The sequence below is a fragment of the Xiphophorus couchianus genome, chromosome 4, assembly GCF_001444195.1.
Source record: "Xiphophorus couchianus chromosome 4, X_couchianus-1.0, whole genome shotgun sequence".
Lineage (NCBI taxonomy): Eukaryota > Metazoa > Chordata > Actinopteri > Cyprinodontiformes > Poeciliidae > Xiphophorus > Xiphophorus couchianus.
Genome location: NC_040231.1, coordinates 18410936 through 18428903, shown reverse-complemented (window position 1 = coordinate 18428903; position 17968 = coordinate 18410936). Strand labels below are relative to the sequence as shown.

At 37.9% G+C, this 17968-nt stretch overlaps 1 protein-coding gene across 3 annotated transcripts; it reads right to left on the bottom strand.

Moving 5' to 3' along the window:
- Positions 1-1244: 1244 nt before the first annotated feature.
- Positions 1245-17689, bottom strand: stk33 (serine/threonine kinase 33). Of its 3 annotated transcripts, none has more exons than XM_028014721.1 (13): positions 17462-17689; positions 11996-12110; positions 10981-11094; positions 10767-10871; positions 10499-10634; positions 9419-9501; positions 8908-8995; positions 8135-8210; positions 7945-8057; positions 7780-7865; positions 7626-7698; positions 6329-6510; positions 1245-3074 (listed from the first exon to the last, which is right to left on the bottom strand). In XM_028014721.1, exons 2-13 carry the CDS (start codon positions 12080-12082, stop codon positions 2814-2816), a joined length of 1404 nt encoding a protein of 467 aa, XP_027870522.1. In that variant the 5' UTR covers positions 12083-12110; positions 17462-17689; the 3' UTR covers positions 1245-2813. The 3 variants fall into 3 exon arrangements, with proteins under 3 accessions (XP_027870522.1, XP_027870520.1, XP_027870523.1); XM_028014719.1 differs by having other exon boundaries at positions 10499-10637; positions 17462-17688; XM_028014722.1 differs by lacking the exons at positions 11996-12110; positions 17462-17689 and adding an exon at positions 11281-11397 and having other exon boundaries at positions 10499-10637.
- Between the last annotated feature and the right edge of the window lie 279 nt (positions 17690-17968).

The window sequence follows — 17968 nt, the reverse complement described above, 5'->3', positions numbered from 1 at the left end:
CGTGGATAGTAGCCATGTTTATATTTAGTTGTTTTGTTTTTAGAGAAGAGGAGGTCCCAAACTGCAAGGCGTTTCTGCCGCTGACGAGATCAGCAACATCAGGGTATATGATTGATAATGTCTCTGCAACGTTTCCATGACATTGTAGCCATGTTAGCTCATTACCACAATGTCATAGCAGCAGTGTGAGGATGTTGTGTTGGGGTGACGGTAGTCGATGGTGAGAAGGGGAGGGTGTGTCTGGGTATGTGTGTGGGTGGAGAGGGGGGTCAGCTGCAGGTATCGGGCCTGTGCAGATGAGCTGATTAATTAAAGAGAGCTCTATTAGGTTATGGAGATGCACTCCCCCTCCTCCTACTTGCCGCCTTCAAGCAGTTCGGTACTCACTGGATAAAAGTGGAGGAAGCCGAGAGGGGTGCGCAACAAAGGGAGGGGAAGCATCCTTGCTTCTTTTGACATTAGCTTGTGCACACTCATTTCCACAACTGTGCGACTCTAGCCACAAGTGCCCCTCTGCTCCCCACCTTTGCAGGGAGTGACACTGTGTTCAGGCTCCAAAATAGGGCTGCAGAGTTTTAATCCCTTCACCCCGTCAATCCACCCACCCATACCTCCATCTGGCAGGGGCTCTGCTAGAGGAAAAGAGTGGGAGGGCTTTTAGGGGTGTGGGTGAAGGGTGGCGCCGGGATTGGGGGGGAGCAATCGCATCCCTCGTTGCATCCCGACGAATTTTCTAATTTCCTTTGCCTCCGTGCTTTGTCCTAAATTCACGCCCCTAACCTATCCCACCATACAGCCTCTCATGCGGCCCCCCTCGTTATTTCCCACCTCTGTTGTTGTTTTGCCACACTGAGGAACCAAATAACTGGAAGCTAATGTTTACCTGCTTCAATATGCGCAGACAGATTTTTGAACCTTTACAATTTTGAAGTTAGCACAAAAAAGCTAAAATATTCCCATATCATCTTAGAATTGCCCAACCCTAACACACACATACACACAAGTATTGTTTGGATTTGTTGTATGCACATTTTGCTTTGAAAAAAAAAAGAATTAATATAGGTGAGCATGTGGAGAAATGCCATCTCCACTAGAACACAATTGGCCCAACAAGCAACTATGTAAATAGATTTTATGCAAATGTGAAGTATGTTTAACTAACTACACAAATCATTATTTGTGTGCTTTTTGTTAAATTCTCAAATTATTTAAAAACAAAATTACAAGACAGCACTCGACAGGAGTCACGTCTTAACAATTTTATTTTAACTACATGGACCGTCGAGGTATAAGCATACAACATATTAATTAGAGACAGATTACATGGAAATCACATTTTTTAATGGGCAGTGGCTCAAGCACTCAATTCTAATTACACATCCTCATGCTGAAAATTAGGTAGCTTTAGGTACAGCTCAAATTAATGAATTCAGCAACTAACTACAGCTCCATCTGCTGTTTTATAGCAATCTGAGTAAACCAGAGACATTCAGCATGTCAGTAATTCTGCAGTAGCAGAGCATTCCTTTTTTTGTTGTTTTTTGGCAAGCAGCTTTTATCAACAATCGCTTGTGTCCTAAAAACAAATATAAAACTGATCAGGCTACATTCTCACATGTGCACTAAAACATAAAGCCTGTGGAGGAACACGGGCCCATTGTTGGCACTCATTCACTTCAAGATGCAAATGGGTGGATTTGAAATTCACCCTCTGTGTGTTATGCTTGGATACGTTAATGTTGTATCTGTGCTGGGGATTATTCTCTCTGCAGCGGGGGGAAAAACCTGTGCTTGAATGGCAGTGCCCTCAAAGTAGCTGCTGCTGCTTTCAGTGGCCTCCAAACGAGATTAGACCCGTGGCTGCCCTCAGTCCCAATCCTCTGCATTTAGATGGAGCGTAACCAGCCTGTGTGACAGTTTCTCTGTTTTGACACTGAGTGGGTGCAGTCACTGCATATGCAACGCTTTGGGATTGAGAGGTCAGAGCACAAAGGGAGCAAAATCCCTTTTGCTTAGTTCGGTGTTGTGAAATGATATCCAAACTAATCGTTTGTATTCTGTTTTAGTGTCTCTGCAGTTAAATATGTAATTCTTAAAACACAAATCAAACCCTGGATGTGTACATGTGCCACAGTAGCATGCGCATATGTAAAATAAAATTCACACACTACATTTAGCCTAGTGCCAAATCTGTTTCGATTTTGGTTCATTTCAATCTTTTTATTCCCTATCTGTGCATGTAGCAGTGAAACAAGATAAGAATACAATATAAAAAGGGAAATATTAGCAGAGAGTAAAGGTAAAAAGATAACATTTATATTATTTGCTAGCAGCAATAAACAGATGACTACTGCATTCACTTTGTGTAAGTTTCCAAGGTAACTTTTTTTCACTGAATCTGTCTTTCTGTAAGGTAACTGTATCGGTAGACCCTGATAAGAAAGTATTTATTCTCCCATGTTAACGTCTCTTGAAAAAAAACAAAAAAAAAACATGTTTTACCTGTCTAATGATTTTACTTTTGTCTAGCTGGAAAAACAGCTCAGAGTAGAGCCTTCGCATTGGCACAAGGTAGCACTGCTTAGGCTGCACACCCAAAGTGCAATGGGTTTAGGCATATTGAACTATTGTCACATTACATGTGAGGCCCGTTCCTTTGACACTACAGCCCCTGCTTCTTCCCCAGCCAGCACAGTTGGGGTAGCACCACATCTGCTAAAAAATAAAAAATAAAAAAAACAGAAATGCATAAATATTAAAATTATCAAAACACTACAATTCCCTTCTACATTTTCTCATATGATTGATTCGACTCATTTTTTCCCCTTTATTTCTTTATCTTTCGTTTTGCTTTTTTGCTCTGATGAGGTGGATTTATCCTTTTTTTTCTTTTTTTTTCTGTGTTGCTTTTTTGCTTTGCCATGTGGCAGAGGTGTTTCTGTTTTACGGCTAGATGAATGGCCCTTCTCCTCTGACTTTGTTGAGAGACTGGTCAACTTCTGTGTTGTATCCGTCTTGTCTGAAGATTTTTCCAATACTGCACTCAGCTGGGTTGAACTTTTTCTACTAAGATGCTGTAAAAATCAGATACATATTCATCTCAGACAGCTCAGACATCAACATAAAACAACTAAAAGTCTCTACTTTTAACACCATCTTTTTAAGAGGAAAATCTGGCACCATCTAGTGGTAATTTGGTGTCAAATGCAATATGAAAGAATAAAGCAAATGAGGACAATTACATATCAGAAGATATTGGCAGTCTTAAGCTAAAAATCAAATATGTGACATAATAAGAACGTAACAATGAAGACTTAAATAGAAATTGAACTGAAAGGATCTGGCAGTTCAACAAACCTTTGCAGTGTGTGGCAGTGCTGTTGTCTCAGAGCTGTCAAGGTAAATTATAATGCCTCACAAAAGTATTCATATCCGTTAAAAACGCTGACATCCAGGGCTGCCAAGTGAGGAGTAGCTGTTAGCTCTGTTGCCTGGGTTTGAATCCCGGCTTGGGGTCTTTCTATATGGAGTTTGCACGTTCTGCATGTGTTTGTTCGCCCAAAGTACAAAACAGGTCTCTCTAAATTATCCTTAGATGTGAGTGTGCATGTTATTTTTGTTGTGTGTGGGTGTGTATGTGCGGAGGTGGGTGTGTGTGTGGGGGGGGGGTCTGTATTGCCCTGTGAACCTGTCCAGGGTTTACCCCACTCAGCCAATGATGACTGGAGATAGGCACCAGTCCCCCTGTGACCCACGATGAATGAATGAATGGATGGATGGATGGACTTTAACATTATACAACCATTTATTTCAATGGGACACTAGGCTTTCAAACATTTTTAACCAATAAAAGAACTCTTGCATTTAGTTGTTTATCCCCCACCGTAGGTATACCCCTAAAAAAATCAGGGGCAACTAAGAAGCTGTATTCACCTTCTTAGTGAATACAGCCAACCACAGCCAAATTGAGTCTCAGTAGAAGTAAAGGTATTTTGTGAAGGCCTAAATGCTTTGCTAGAGAACATTAGTGAACAAATTGCATCCTGGAGAACAAGCGACACACCACACAGGGCTAGGATAAAGCTGCAGAGAACCTTAAAGCAGGGCTAGGTTTTAGAATAACATCTAAAGTTTTGAACACAGAGTGCTATTCATTCCGATCATCTAAAAATGGAAAGAGTATGCCCCTGGTGTAAGCCTACAAAATCATGACAGTGCATCTAAACTATAAAGACAAGCATTAATCAGAGAGAGCTGCACAGATCCACAGCTCAGGTGGAAGAATCTGTTAAACCATGAGAAATCCACAAGTCTGACCTCAACAGAAGTGTGGCTTTTAAAAAAAAGCCATTGTTAAAGGAAAGCAAATGTGGAAGAAAGTGTCTGGTCAGTTCAAATTTGAAATTGAACAGTGTGATATGGTGTTGGCAGTATCATGCTGAGGGGATGCTTATTTTCAGATGGAACAGCACAGTTGGTCAGAGTTAGTGAAAAGATGAGATAAACGTAGACCAAGCCTAGAAGAGCAATAGAGTAATATATGCTGCCAAAGATGTTTTAAAATGGCCCAGTCAAAGTCTACACATTAATCAAATTGAGACAACAGAAAATGATATTGGTGCTTGTGCTGGTTTGCATTAAAGCACAAAATTGGGCAAAATTGGGCAATAATAAGTCCCAAAACCAGCAAAACTGGTACAAGGGTATCTGAAAAATATTTTTGTTCACTAACGTTCTCTATAAACATTTTTCAGTATTAGTTAAAAAAAGGTAAAATTTTTCTTTCACTTTGCAAATATTCACTACTTTGTGTTGGTCTATCACAGGGGTCGGCAAACCGTGGCTCTAGTGCCGCATGCGGCTCTTTAGCGCTGCCCTAGTGGCTCTCTGGAGCTTTTTCAAAAAATGTTTGAAAGTGGAAAAAGATGGGGGTGGGAAATATATTTTTTGTTTTAATATGGTTTCTGTAGGAGGACAAACGTGACACAATCATTCACAACATTTTCCAATGCTATAAAAATGTGTCGAATAAATATTAAATTTCAACATTTCTGTCAACGAAGATTTGCGTCATAGCCTGTGACACACGTTTCTTTCAGTTGGGCGGGGTGCGAGGCATGTGGCTGTTGTAAACAACCTGACGGGTGTGTGGTGGGCCCATGGAGAGCAAAGGGGAAAAGAAAAATATAGCTGAGGAGAGATTCTACAATTCTTGGACCAAATCATTTGTATTCATTGTCAATGCGAAAGGACTACCTGAACGTTTGCTCTGTAGCGAGAAGTTGTCAAATAACCAAAAGAGTATCGTACTTTCCAAACTATACAGCGCACCTTACTATAAGCCGCACCTACAATTTTTTTTGAAAATCACTGAAACGTACATACATAAGCCGCACCTGGCAATAAGCCGCATGGTTCAAAGCGTGGGGACAAAGTAGTGGCTAATAGTCTGAAAAATATGGTAATGTGGAAAGACATTTCCAGGGAAGGCGCTACATTAGCTGCCGCGTCAGGATTAAAGTTGCATCTTACATGCCCGATGTTGAGAAGCTGTCCAGTGATGTCCGTAAACAGAAGTCACATTAAACACTTAAGAACACAATCCTGCTATAGGCACATATATTGAGTAACAAAGTGGTTGTTTTTATAAATGATTAGTGATTTTTGTCAGTATATATTTAGAATGACATAATGCGATATTACTGTGTTTTGTTGCTCAGGTCCGAGGATGGTTGCGTGTCAAAAGAGAAGAGGATGCTGCTATGTTTTACCCTTTCACTGACTTGCTTGGCATTTGCACAGAAATCAAACTTAAACTATTAATTTAATTTTATATACGTTACCTTTTCAAATGGCTGCTGTTTTATATTATAACTGCAGGTTGTGTTTTATTGCACTCCGTTTGTTGCCCAGATAAGGGGAATGTTATGCACTTCCGTTTTGTTGTTTTTTCGATCACACACTTAACGGCGATTATTTACAAAGAGCAATCGTTACGCAAACTGCATTTTGGAGCAGATTTTCCGAGTTACAAAATTATTATAAACCTTAGATAAGGCTTTTAATTTTTTGTGGCTCCATACAGATTTTTTTTTGTTGGTTTTTTTTTGGTCCAAAATGGCTCTTTCAACATGTAGGGTTGCCGACCCCTGGTCTACTACATAAAATCCTAAATCTAATCTAAAAGAGTATAAGAGGTATGAATACTTTGCAAAGCACTGTATATGAGAGCAGAAACAACATTAGCTATCACAAACAGCCCTTGAACACATGAGAGGTTTCTTAGATGGACAGTATTGCAGAGTTGTGTTAAACAGACAAACAGTACCAGGTTGGTAGATGTGGATGGTCTGGAGGTGCTTCTCTCAGGGGAACCCTGTGCTGTTGCAACCTTTGGGGACTCACAAAGGCTGCCTTTCGTTGAGGGCAAGCAGATAATGTCCAGGCATGGCTCTTCAGCTTCCTCCGAAGAGGTGGACAGAGAGTCATTCTCAGTCTCACTTCCTTCTTCTGAAAAAGATATTAATCAGCAAAAGGACACCTAAACTGCAAAAACACAAAATCTCATCAAGTATCTTTGATCTAGCTTTGAGTAAAAATATCTTACTACACTCGAAATTAGACAAAACTGACTTGTAAGTAACTTTCCAGCAAGATATATGAGCTTGTTTTCAGTAAATAAATATTAAGGATGAATCCTTAATATTGACCAAAAGTACTAGTTCCACCGTCAGATGTTATAAGTGACATAATCTGCCAGTGGAACTAGTACATTTTATAAATATAAAGAAATTACTGACTTCAAACAAACTCTTATGTCTTGATAGAAAGTTTATTGTAAGTTAGTTTTGTCTTATGTCAAGAGTACTAAGGTATCTGCACTAGAAACTAGACCAGAAATACTAATAATTTTGTGTTTTCGCAGTGCAATTTTCATACCAAGCTATTTGAGAACATAAAGGTTTCCTGTATATTTATATAATAGTTACATTTCATATTTTATTTGAGCAAGTAGTAAGGTCAGCTTTTTAACTGTACGTACAGTACAGACCAAAGGTTTGGACACACCTTCTCATTGAATTCAATGAGAAAGTGTGTCCAAACCTTTGGTCTGTATTGAGTACAGACCAAAGGTTTGGACACAACTGTGTGTCCAAACTTTTGGTCTGTACTGTATATCCAAACAAATCAGTCATCATTTTTGCTATGACATTTTTAATCGTTTTTATTTTTATAAAAAAAGGAAAAATACAAATCCACAGAAGGATCTAGTTCAACTCTGTGTCTAACCCTAACAATATTGTTCATATTATTAAAGGTGAACTTTGGGATTTAAGTTCACCTTTAAGCCTTAAACGTTTAGTATTATGACTGAAATTTGTGATTATGAATTTGAGAATTTATGCTCTGCTGATTGCTTAACGCTTATGAAGCCTTTAAAATTAATTGTGCTCCAGGATTATTTCATCTTCCACACACTAGTGCATATTGGTGTACTAGAAATACACCAATATGCATGTTTTGTCCATTCTGCTCCATTCAGCAACATTTACCTAATGTCAGTTACTGGAAGATTTTGATCATAGCTTGGAAAGAACAACATTTGAATTCATCTTCATTTTTACCTTCTTCGTTTCCCAGGTAGTGACTCATCATCTCCAACACGTTGCTCGGGCCCAAAGGCACAGTTGTATCGCCCTGTTGGAAAAGTCTCCCATAAGACCTCTTTGTGTCGGCCACTTAAAGTTCAGAAATGCAGAAGAGGAGCCGGTGCCCTACTGTAATCCAGGGATGATCTAGCAGTTGATGAGCAGACATGCGGTAAGCAGGGTCAGCCTTTAGAAGGCAAGTCAGGAGATATTTTCCTGTTAAGACAGAAACCAGTTGGCTAAAGTGGGTATTGTTTAACCATTGTTAACAGTGAGGTTTAAGAAAAAATTTCACCTCCATCACTAACTGTGGCCCAAATGGGTTGAGTAAATTGTACTTCCTTGCACATAATTTTCTTGAGCAGTCTCTCCTTTGATTTGGAATGAAATGGAGGCTCTCCACAAAGCCTACATGTAGACATATTTCAGTCATGTCTACTTCTAATTCAAGGTGATTAGGAAGTAGGTGAAGTGTGCCTACTTACAGCATAAACATAATGACTCCGATGCTCCAAACATCACACCAATGGCTGTAACCGCGGCTACTCATCATTTCAGGGGCTGAAAATCACACACGAATGGCTTTTTTTTTTCAGTTACAGAAACCTTGGGACCAAAACATACACGTTAAAACACTTCTGAGTAGTAATGATCCTTTGAAGCTGCTTCTAGAAAACACACAAAGCTGTAGTTCTAGACGTTTGAACAGCCACCGTGATGTGGTGAAACTACAACAGAATTGCAGAATTTGACAAATCAGATAAAATTCAGTGTATCCACTGGAATGTGGTGAAATTTGTACACTTTGTTGGACGACTCTTTGATTTCCTTAAAAATTTGAGTGTTTTATCTTTCACACTGACATTCACAGTCAGCCTGGGACAGACTAGTGTCTGCTATAACACTAGTAAAAAATGATTACAAAGTTCAAAGCCTGCAACTTAGTTTATGAAGTAGGCGAACAACTCCTGTAAGTCCTGTCTGGACACAAATAGGTGGAAATCCAAAGAAAAATTATTTCAAGCCAATTTATCAACAAGTCATATGACCTGTTGATACAGTACAGACCAAAAGTTTGGGCACAACTGTGTGTCCAAACTTTTGGTCTGTACTCAATACAGACCAAAAGTTTGGACACACTTTCTCATTGAATTCAATGAGAAAGTGTGTCCAAACCTTTGGTATTCAGCAGTGGTTGTATATATTCAACTTAATTTATTGAGCATAATATGGTAAATATTACTTATAGAGAGAATACCCATATAGAGAAGCGTCCCACAGGCATCCGTCAATACCTTCCTAATCCCAACACCGTCTGCCTTCACTGACAGTCCGAAGTCTGCCACCTAGGTGCACAACAGCACTTAAGAAAAAGACTTTCAATAAATGTCTCAGGTCTCCTGTTTTGGTACTACAGCATGCAGAACTTATAAATAAAATACATTCAGACACACTTCCTATTCTTAATGTGTTTATAATTACGTACTTGAGCAGAAAAAATAGACTAAGAAACTACCTCCTTTTTGCCTCTGCTATCAACTGTATGTTTTATGAGTTCAGACAAAATAATGTTATTTGATGATTATGTGCTGGGAAACAACTTAATCTTTGCGAGAATATGGGTATCAAAAAAGACATTAAATCAGGCCTTTACCTATATTAAGATTAATTAAATAAAATGGGTTCTAATGAGGCTTTCTTTAAATTCATGGAGAGAAAGGAAACCACGTGATGAAACATTTAATTACATGTTTATATCACAACTTTACCTTAATGTCAAACCAGTTGTCATTATCATCAGGACAATTCTTCACAAGAATGTTTTCAAGTTTCAGGTCCCGGTGCACTATATCTGCAAAGGAAAACTAAAGATTAGAAAGAAGAAACCTCTTTTTATTAAATGTCAACCTTATTTAGTTACTGTACCACTCTAATGCAAATACTTAGCATGAATAATAAATACAAAAAACATGTAAAAAAGAAAAAAATATAATCACTTGTAAGTGTTCTGATGAATATTTTTCACCACTTTCTAAATTGCTTCGAGACAGCTACACTTTAATTGGTGTATGTAAAAATTGATTATTTATAAAGTTAGTGAATGAGAACAATATTTTCAATACAAAGGTGGTGGATGTGACGAGTTCTGGATTAGTATAAAAATAAGAGAAAACCAAATCAACACTTAAGAATATTCAAAACTTTGATAAGTCATTTGCAAATAAGGGATTTGGTTCAAAGCTACCAACCAACATAAGTACAAATATCAGTGAAGATGAGAAAATTCAGCCATGCAGACAAGGAACAGGGATCAGGACAATAGCAAGTAGTCACTTACAACAACGCAAAGATTTAATCATAAGGTAAAACATTTTCTTTTCTTTTTGCAATCTTATGTCACATGGCTAAAGACACTAATTCTCAAGTCTTTCTTAATGAGGAACGAATGATCTCTACATGAAGCATAACATTTTCATTAATCAACATAATAAGTACTTCTTATAATTTTTTTTCTCTAAAATATGTTGTTAGAACTCACTGCCTTAATAGAACCATCTTGGACCAGAACCTTTCAGACTGATTATTGATAGACTTGTGGCTATAAGTTTATTTCATGAGATAATGAGGTGGCCTTCTCAACTACTTTATTTAATATTGAACTGATCATTATTGTTTGCTATAAGGACTAGTTTCTTATATTTCTGGTGGTTTTCGAATATAAAGATACCAACTAAGCAAATGGAATGATCAAAATACACTTTGCATTTTCTGTCTATTACATTATCTGTCTAAGCCATGTCCGTAAACTATATTCACACACTACTGTTAGTCTGCTAAATATACATCACCTCTTTTATGAAGGTAGACGACTGCATCAGCTAAATAATATATAATTTTTCTCGTTTCATCCTCTGTAAAGAATTTTTTTTGTTGGAGCTGCTGCTTCAGGGTGCCTCCTCTGCAGAGCTCAGTGACCAGACAAATCTTCTGGGAACAAAATGGGAAACAAGGTAATTTCAGTTCAGTAAGACTTAGTAGTAAAAGATAAGTATTATCAATCGTACATTTGATGAGAATTTATGTTGAGCTCGAGACCCAAGGAAAAGCAGTCATTACCGTAGGTGTATTGTAGGTTACTTCAAGATGTATTATGTGAGCATGGTCTACTTGCTTGAGGATGTTTATTTCGTTATCCAACATCTTAAACTTTGAACTTCCTGCCTGTGACAAAAGTTGTGGCAAAATGAAAAAGTATAGAAGAATTGATTGCTCTTGTTACATGGGCTTCTTTAACAGGTGTAGCTTTTTAATCAGTAAAAGCAGGACTCACCGCTGGTTTGCGAACCTCCTTTATCGCCCATTTTGTTTGTGTTGCGATGTGAGTGGCTTCATAAACAATTCCAAAACTTCCTTGACCCAATGTCTTTCCAAATTCATAAATTTTCTGAGTGGAATAAAAAAAAAGGAAAACATTAATGCATTTGTAGCAAATTGTCAATAGCTCAGTTTGTGATTAGGACTGCAAACCAAACACTTTCACCTTAACTTTGATACATGGCCTAATTTGAGGTAAACATGCCAGATTTCTAGTTTCTAGCGCTGCAGAATATAGTATTTTTAATCAACTCACAAATGATTAAGTTGCTGCTGCAGTTCATTCAATCTCAGGTCTAATTAACTTGATTATTATCTGTGTGCATGCAAGACTGAGCACTGGCTGCTTTGCATGTGGCAAACAGAGCGGTCAAATTCCCCAAAGAAAGCGGCCTCGGCAAAAGAAAGTAGAGATTGAGCTTCTTCTGGAGCAATTCGAGTTAATTGTTTCAGTGACACAAACACACACAACCATTAGAGCTACACAATATGTCACACATTTATCATCATTGCGGTATCAGTGCATGAAATATCCGTATTGTAAAAACTAATATGCTCATAATAAATATTTCTTTTTCATACCACACATTCATGCACTAAATAACTAGAAATATGTTTAGTAGTATTTATTGTTTAATGCAGCAAAATAAGATATTCTGCAAAAGTCCAAAAGAAAATACATTGCAGCAGCTGCAGACAGATTCAAGTTTTCAATAAAAAGATTTTTGCTGAAATTAAAATAACTAATTTAATTTTCTTTCAGTACCTGGTTAAACTCCCAGTTATCAAAGGTATGTTTGCAAAGGACTCAAAGCACAAAGGCTTCAACACTATAAATTCCACATTGGATTAATTATCACAAATCATATTGTCATTGCAATGTGGCCTACTATATCACATGTCACATTTTTTCCAGATATCATGCAGCTCTTACCAGGTCATTAAGACTTCTAAACAGAAACTTTCCTTACCCACAGTTCTGAATCCGATTGGAGGCGTATAACAGGAACCTCCCTTTTAGATGTAGCACCAGGGGTCGCTGTCGACTGATGCTTCATGCCTTCCTTAATAACATCTGCTTATATCCTACATTAAAAAAACAAGAAGGTATGAAGTAAAATGTTATGTTCAAAAGACTAAATTCAATGTTTTTCCAAAAACAATGAATACCTGTTTAAATAATTGTGTTTTCAAATTTAACCAAATGCCAACAGCAGCATGACTGGACAACAGATAAGAAATACCATCTTTAGTCTTTATTTCCCTGAAAACCTGACTGTTGCCTCTGCTTAAGCCTATATTCACTTTAAGCACAATTTAGCCAGCTTGAAAAACAGTCTCTGAAGCCAAATTAAATGTAAAGCAATTATCAAGTGACGACTAGGAGCGATGAAGTGGATCCACCACACACACAGCAATTAATTATTAACAAGGAAGCAGTGTCTTTAACCTCCTCACTCCGACGCATTATTTTAGCCCTGACAGGGCTCTCATAACAGGCCTGTCTCTCCCATTATTTTATGTCTATTTTCCAATCAAAATGATTGTGACAGCCTCTGGAAATTCCAATCATCTCAATCAGAGCTCATTTGTGGAAGACAGAGGAATGTGATGAGTGTATCACTGAGAAACCGAAGTGACTCCAACAGGGTCTTATGTGCCTCAGGTGTCTTTTGAGACAGAGGTGAATGATCCTTGCCCCTCTAATCTCTGATGCAAAGGAAATGGGACACCAAGGTCAACGTAGGGTGAGAAGTTGGACGTTAAAAGGGGTCACAAATTGCTTTAAGTCTCGAGTGCCAAGCTGCAATCTTCAGACCTGTCTCCCAGCAGCCACAGCTCAAACTACTGGTTAAAAATGCAAAACTAATTACTTACTTAGCTTTTTTGTTGTTCTTGTGTATAATATTAGTATGAACTTGCAACATTTGCAAGAAACCTAACCATAATCTAAAAATCATACTGACCAAAACAGCTATTTTTATTCTATCTGTCATGATTTGGAGTAAAAGACAGAAATCCAGTGGACTATTATCTATAAAGAATGCAAGTACTCTGCAAAGATAAAAGTTTTCACAGTATTAAAGTAAAGCTGGTAAAAGGAACACTAAAGAATTGTTAATGAAGACACAATCAGTGATATGCAAGGCTTCAACAAAAGAGCATTTTGGATGACCAGATTGCTAAATGTACAACTGGGATTTAGACCACTAAGCAGTCATGGTTAAGAACTATGCCCTAGTGTCACATGTGGACCTAAATGCTTCCCATTAAGAATGCACTTTGTACTCATATTGTGAGATTTAAAACACTCCCAGAAGGACCAAATCCAAGGACCCTGTTTCACTTCATTAAGTCAGCACAGCCAAATTCTTTGTGTGCCCTTTCTTTCTGTCATTTACGTAAAAAGATAATGAGCCTATTTAAAAAACTACAGAACTAGGTCATATATTGATGACATAGATGACAAAGATTAGTAAAACATTTAAGCCACAATAGTTTGTCTTCACTCTCGCTCACAATTAGAGACAAGTAAACACGAGTACACACCTTAAGCCCAGGAGACACACACTCCCGTCAACCTTTTACACTGTGTTCACCTCATCTCCAGTTTCAACAGGAAGTAATTAGAGCCGACAGACCATCACAGGTCAAGTGCATACTTCCCTTACCTCTCCATCATTTAAGGGAGAAATTTCCACCTTTCTTTCATTAGCACAAAATGAACATGCACAATGGCTGCAAATAGCAAGTTCTTTAATGATTTTCACACAAACTAAAGATATTTTCCAACAAAATAAACCATGATCACAAGGAATAGATGACTCTCATTTTTGTAAGTTTTCTCTCTTCAGATCTGCTTGTGTTTCATTTGCTGAAGGTAATGTATATTTATCCTGCCTCACACCCTTAGTGTCAATAACACTGCAACAGGGACTCTAAAAGCCAAAGTCAAACCATACATTTTTCATTGCCAATGGATTGTTGTAGAGTGCACAGCACATAAGATGGCTATGCCCCATATGGATGCTAGTCCATACGGTACGGTTCTTGTAGGAAATCTGATGCAGTTACAGGGTTCAGAACAAAATAGGATCTATGCACTTTGACAAATTTTACAAAATTTTGTAGCAAAATACAATGGACTTTCGAGGCATATAGTGTCAAGTAACTATTGTGACTTCAGTTGTTATAGAAATGCTGCATATATCACCTGTAACTTAAAAGAAATTTGACACCTTAAAATGAGGCTTTTGTCTCTTTAAGAAGCTCCTGCTTTCAACATGACATTACGATTCAGCCATTATGCCGTTGATAGCCGTTCTTTGCAATGTCGAACTGCAAAGTGTTTTGTATGAGAAGCTGCCGCTAATTTGGGACAGCTAGGTGAGGAAGCTAAGGGGGATGGGTGGTCTCTGAGGCGGAAGCTTAGCTGGATAGTGCAGCTGAAAGGAACTTTGTGGGAGCAAGCGTTTAGGCACCTCCAAATGGCTGCTACAGGAAATTTAAGGATTCCTCAAACATGCATGAAAGAATCAAAGCAAGACTCCAGGTATGTTTTTGATCAGGGAATAACATTATAGCATGATATAGTGTTGATTTCACATAAAACCCCTTCTTTGACAAATGTTATAATGGTTGGTGCCAATGAAATCAAAATGTCACAACAAATTTATTTCTGTGATTTTGTTTTTTTGAGAGTGTTTATTTGTATTTTTGAACATGTTTATTTTTTATTATTTGTTTAATAAAATCTTTCCTGTTTTGTTGTGTGATACTTTGTACTAAAGGATCACTGTACCAATGCTGTGAATTAATCTGTTGAGGTATGCAAGACTACAGGTAAGATATACATTAAAAAGGCAGTTAAAAAATAGTTACTCTTTGCATAAGATACATTTAAATTATTGTATTGAGGCTTGCTTCCTATGAAGACCGTGAGGATTAAAGCTATGTAATGTTTTCCTGCTGTAACACAAAGCTGCAAAAATATATCCTGGAAAATCAAACAAAAACTAAATTGCTGCAAATGTAATCAAAATATGCACTATTATCTATTTTACTCAAGCCCTAATATTATATTTGACTCATGTGAAACTTAATCATTTATTGACAGCTTGGCTTTTATGACTAATGATAAACTTCACAGTCCTAATGAAGCGTGGAATTACGTTACCTGATGAGGCAAGAAATTGCATGTTTAGAATGCAAATGTCCCATCTACTTCAATAAGTTCTGGAGGGAAACCTAATATTATGCAGCTAGATTATCAGAGCTTGTGGGCTAAATATGATATACCAATAACACATCAGGATTAAGGCATTAAAGCTGCCAACTCACTAAAGAGCTGTAGAAGTATATTGTAATTGACAGCTCAAAAACAATAGAGGAGATTCTTTAGGATAAAATCAGAAAAATATTGTCATACAGTAATATGGCATATTCAGACCACTCTCAGTTCTTTTTCAGCCTCTAAGAGGTTTTATCTCAGGATCTAATCAGCTTCTTCAGTCCCTTCTGAATAAAACCATGGCCATGGTATACTGCCGTCAATACTGTCTTCAACCATGGAGAAGGTTTGGTGTTAGGCAAAGTGTTAATTTTTCTGCACAATTCTTCTCCACAATTCTTCTCCACAACTATATTACTGACTTTTCTGCTGTGTTCCTCTGTGCAGTCTCTAACAAACCAGAGGCCTTCATAGAACAACCATATTTTTACTGAGATTACTGAAATACAGTAATTTGTAGACACTGCCTACAAATTATGACTTTGGAGGGGAGTTGCTTGCTCTGGATTTTAAGAAATCATCTAAACATTCTCTGCCATATCAGTGTTTTGGTAATGCGTATTGGTGTAAAAATGCATAAAATGGAAAATACAAATAGAACTGTACAGGAGTTTCAAATCAACTTTTTTTCTTGTTTGGATGTCTGATGTTCCCTCCTGGAACAGTGGATGAATGGACAGATGGATGCTATTCCTTCCACCTTTTACGTTAAAACCCAGTAAAATACCACAACGTTTGTGATTGTACAGTGGCAAAATATAAAACAAAGTCAAAGGTATGAGAATAGGTTGCAAAGCACTGTGATTTTCAGTATATACTTGTATCCAAATGTTTTAAACTATATGGTAGGCATATCTAATTGAAGACTAAACTATCTGTTGATCAACAAACGTCTCAGACAAATAGCACCAGTGCACGGTTTTTAGGCTCCTATTAGAAGGATGTCAAGGGGTTAAGCCAGGGGTGGGCAACTCCAGGCCTCGAGGGCCGGACTCCTGCAACTTTTAGATGCATCTCCACTTCAACACACCTGAGTCAAATAATGAGGTCATTAGCAGGACTCTGGAGAACCTGACTGCACTTGGGAGGTGATTCAGCTGCTGGATTCAAGTGTGTTGGACCAGGGAGACTTGCAAGAGTTGCAGGACACCGGCCCTCGAGGACCAGGATTGCCCACCCCTGGGTTAAGCTGTAATTCTGATGCAGCAAACAAGTGCATGTTGTTTCCTTATAAACAAACCATTTAAAAGCCCCTCCCACCCCTCCTGTCTTCAATGGTCAAGTATGATAAGTGTCTACTGGGGGGGGAAACACATGCTTTGCTATTGGGAAGCAAAAGATCAAATTCTGCCATTCGCTTAGGGCACTCCACATGTTGCTAGAAGATAAGGGCCAACAAATTCAAATTTTCCTCATTGGTTTAATCCTGGTTAAAGCTAATCTCTGCCCTTGCTGGGCTCAGCCTTGGGAAGCGAGGAGAAGAGACGGGTAAAAAAAAAAATTTAGGCCACTGCAGAAACAAGAGCAAATCAAATTCATTTCCAAAGGTAACTTGGAGGAAAATACAGTCCATAAATAAGACTGCAATGCGCCACAGACATTGTCCTACTAACGCAAATGATCATTTTTACGAATGGACAAAAATAATATAGGTCTTCAAAAACTCTGAGGAGACATTTACATGTGAAGTAACTTTAACACCTTGTGGAAATATTTTGGGGCCGTTTAAGTGTTTTTTGTGACTTTAAAATGTTTTTTTTTTAGCAGAGTACATAACAGGGAAATGCCAAAAACAGCTTGCGCTAGCTAGTAGTAAACATTGCATGATTAGTTTAATAAAATAAGAACAACTAAAAAGAGGTTATTAATCAAACATCACTGCCGTCCGGTTTTTTGTGTCGTTAGAATAAGTGGCTCCGACTCATAGCCACTATTTTTTTGGCATAAAACAATCTAAACGCCTTAGTTTTAAGTTAGGAGGGCATTCCCTATAGTTACCATGGAGACGGAATGTGAACATTCCCGGATGATTTTAGCTTTTATAAATAAGACTAAAAACTAATTGGAACAAAAGTGACACACATACGGAATAAGTATTTTTTTTCAGTGACAGCTGCTTCTTATAAAATTCACCAAGTGCTCTTACCTCTTCGAAGTAATCATTTTAGCTCACTACGTTGCTCATCAGGCAAACTTTTCCGCCGGTGGATGACCAAGGAAAGCGAAAAGGGACAAAAGTCCTAAAGGTAATCCACTCTGCTCAGTACCTGACACCTGTTAAGTATATGCCCAAATATTGACCTAAAGTAATTTGCTAGATTTCTAGACATTTAGCTTAGTACAACAACTAACCTTCAATATCTAAATATGAAACCAGTTATTCTCTGTGGCACCTGGATTTATCTTGATGTTTGTCGCCACCTGGTGGACAAATATTATAATAGCGCCTTAGATCTTCGGACTGCTTGTCTGAAACAAGAAGCCAGAAGATGTTATAGTTTGGTTTTGTAAATACAAGCTTCACCGACATTGTGGGTTGTCTAATTAGAAATAAAACTTGTAAGAAGAAAGATTGAGAAGCTGCAATCAGATTAGACCCAGTGTGTTGTGTGATTCTGGGGCTTCACTTCTAGGAAATATCATGATCCATACC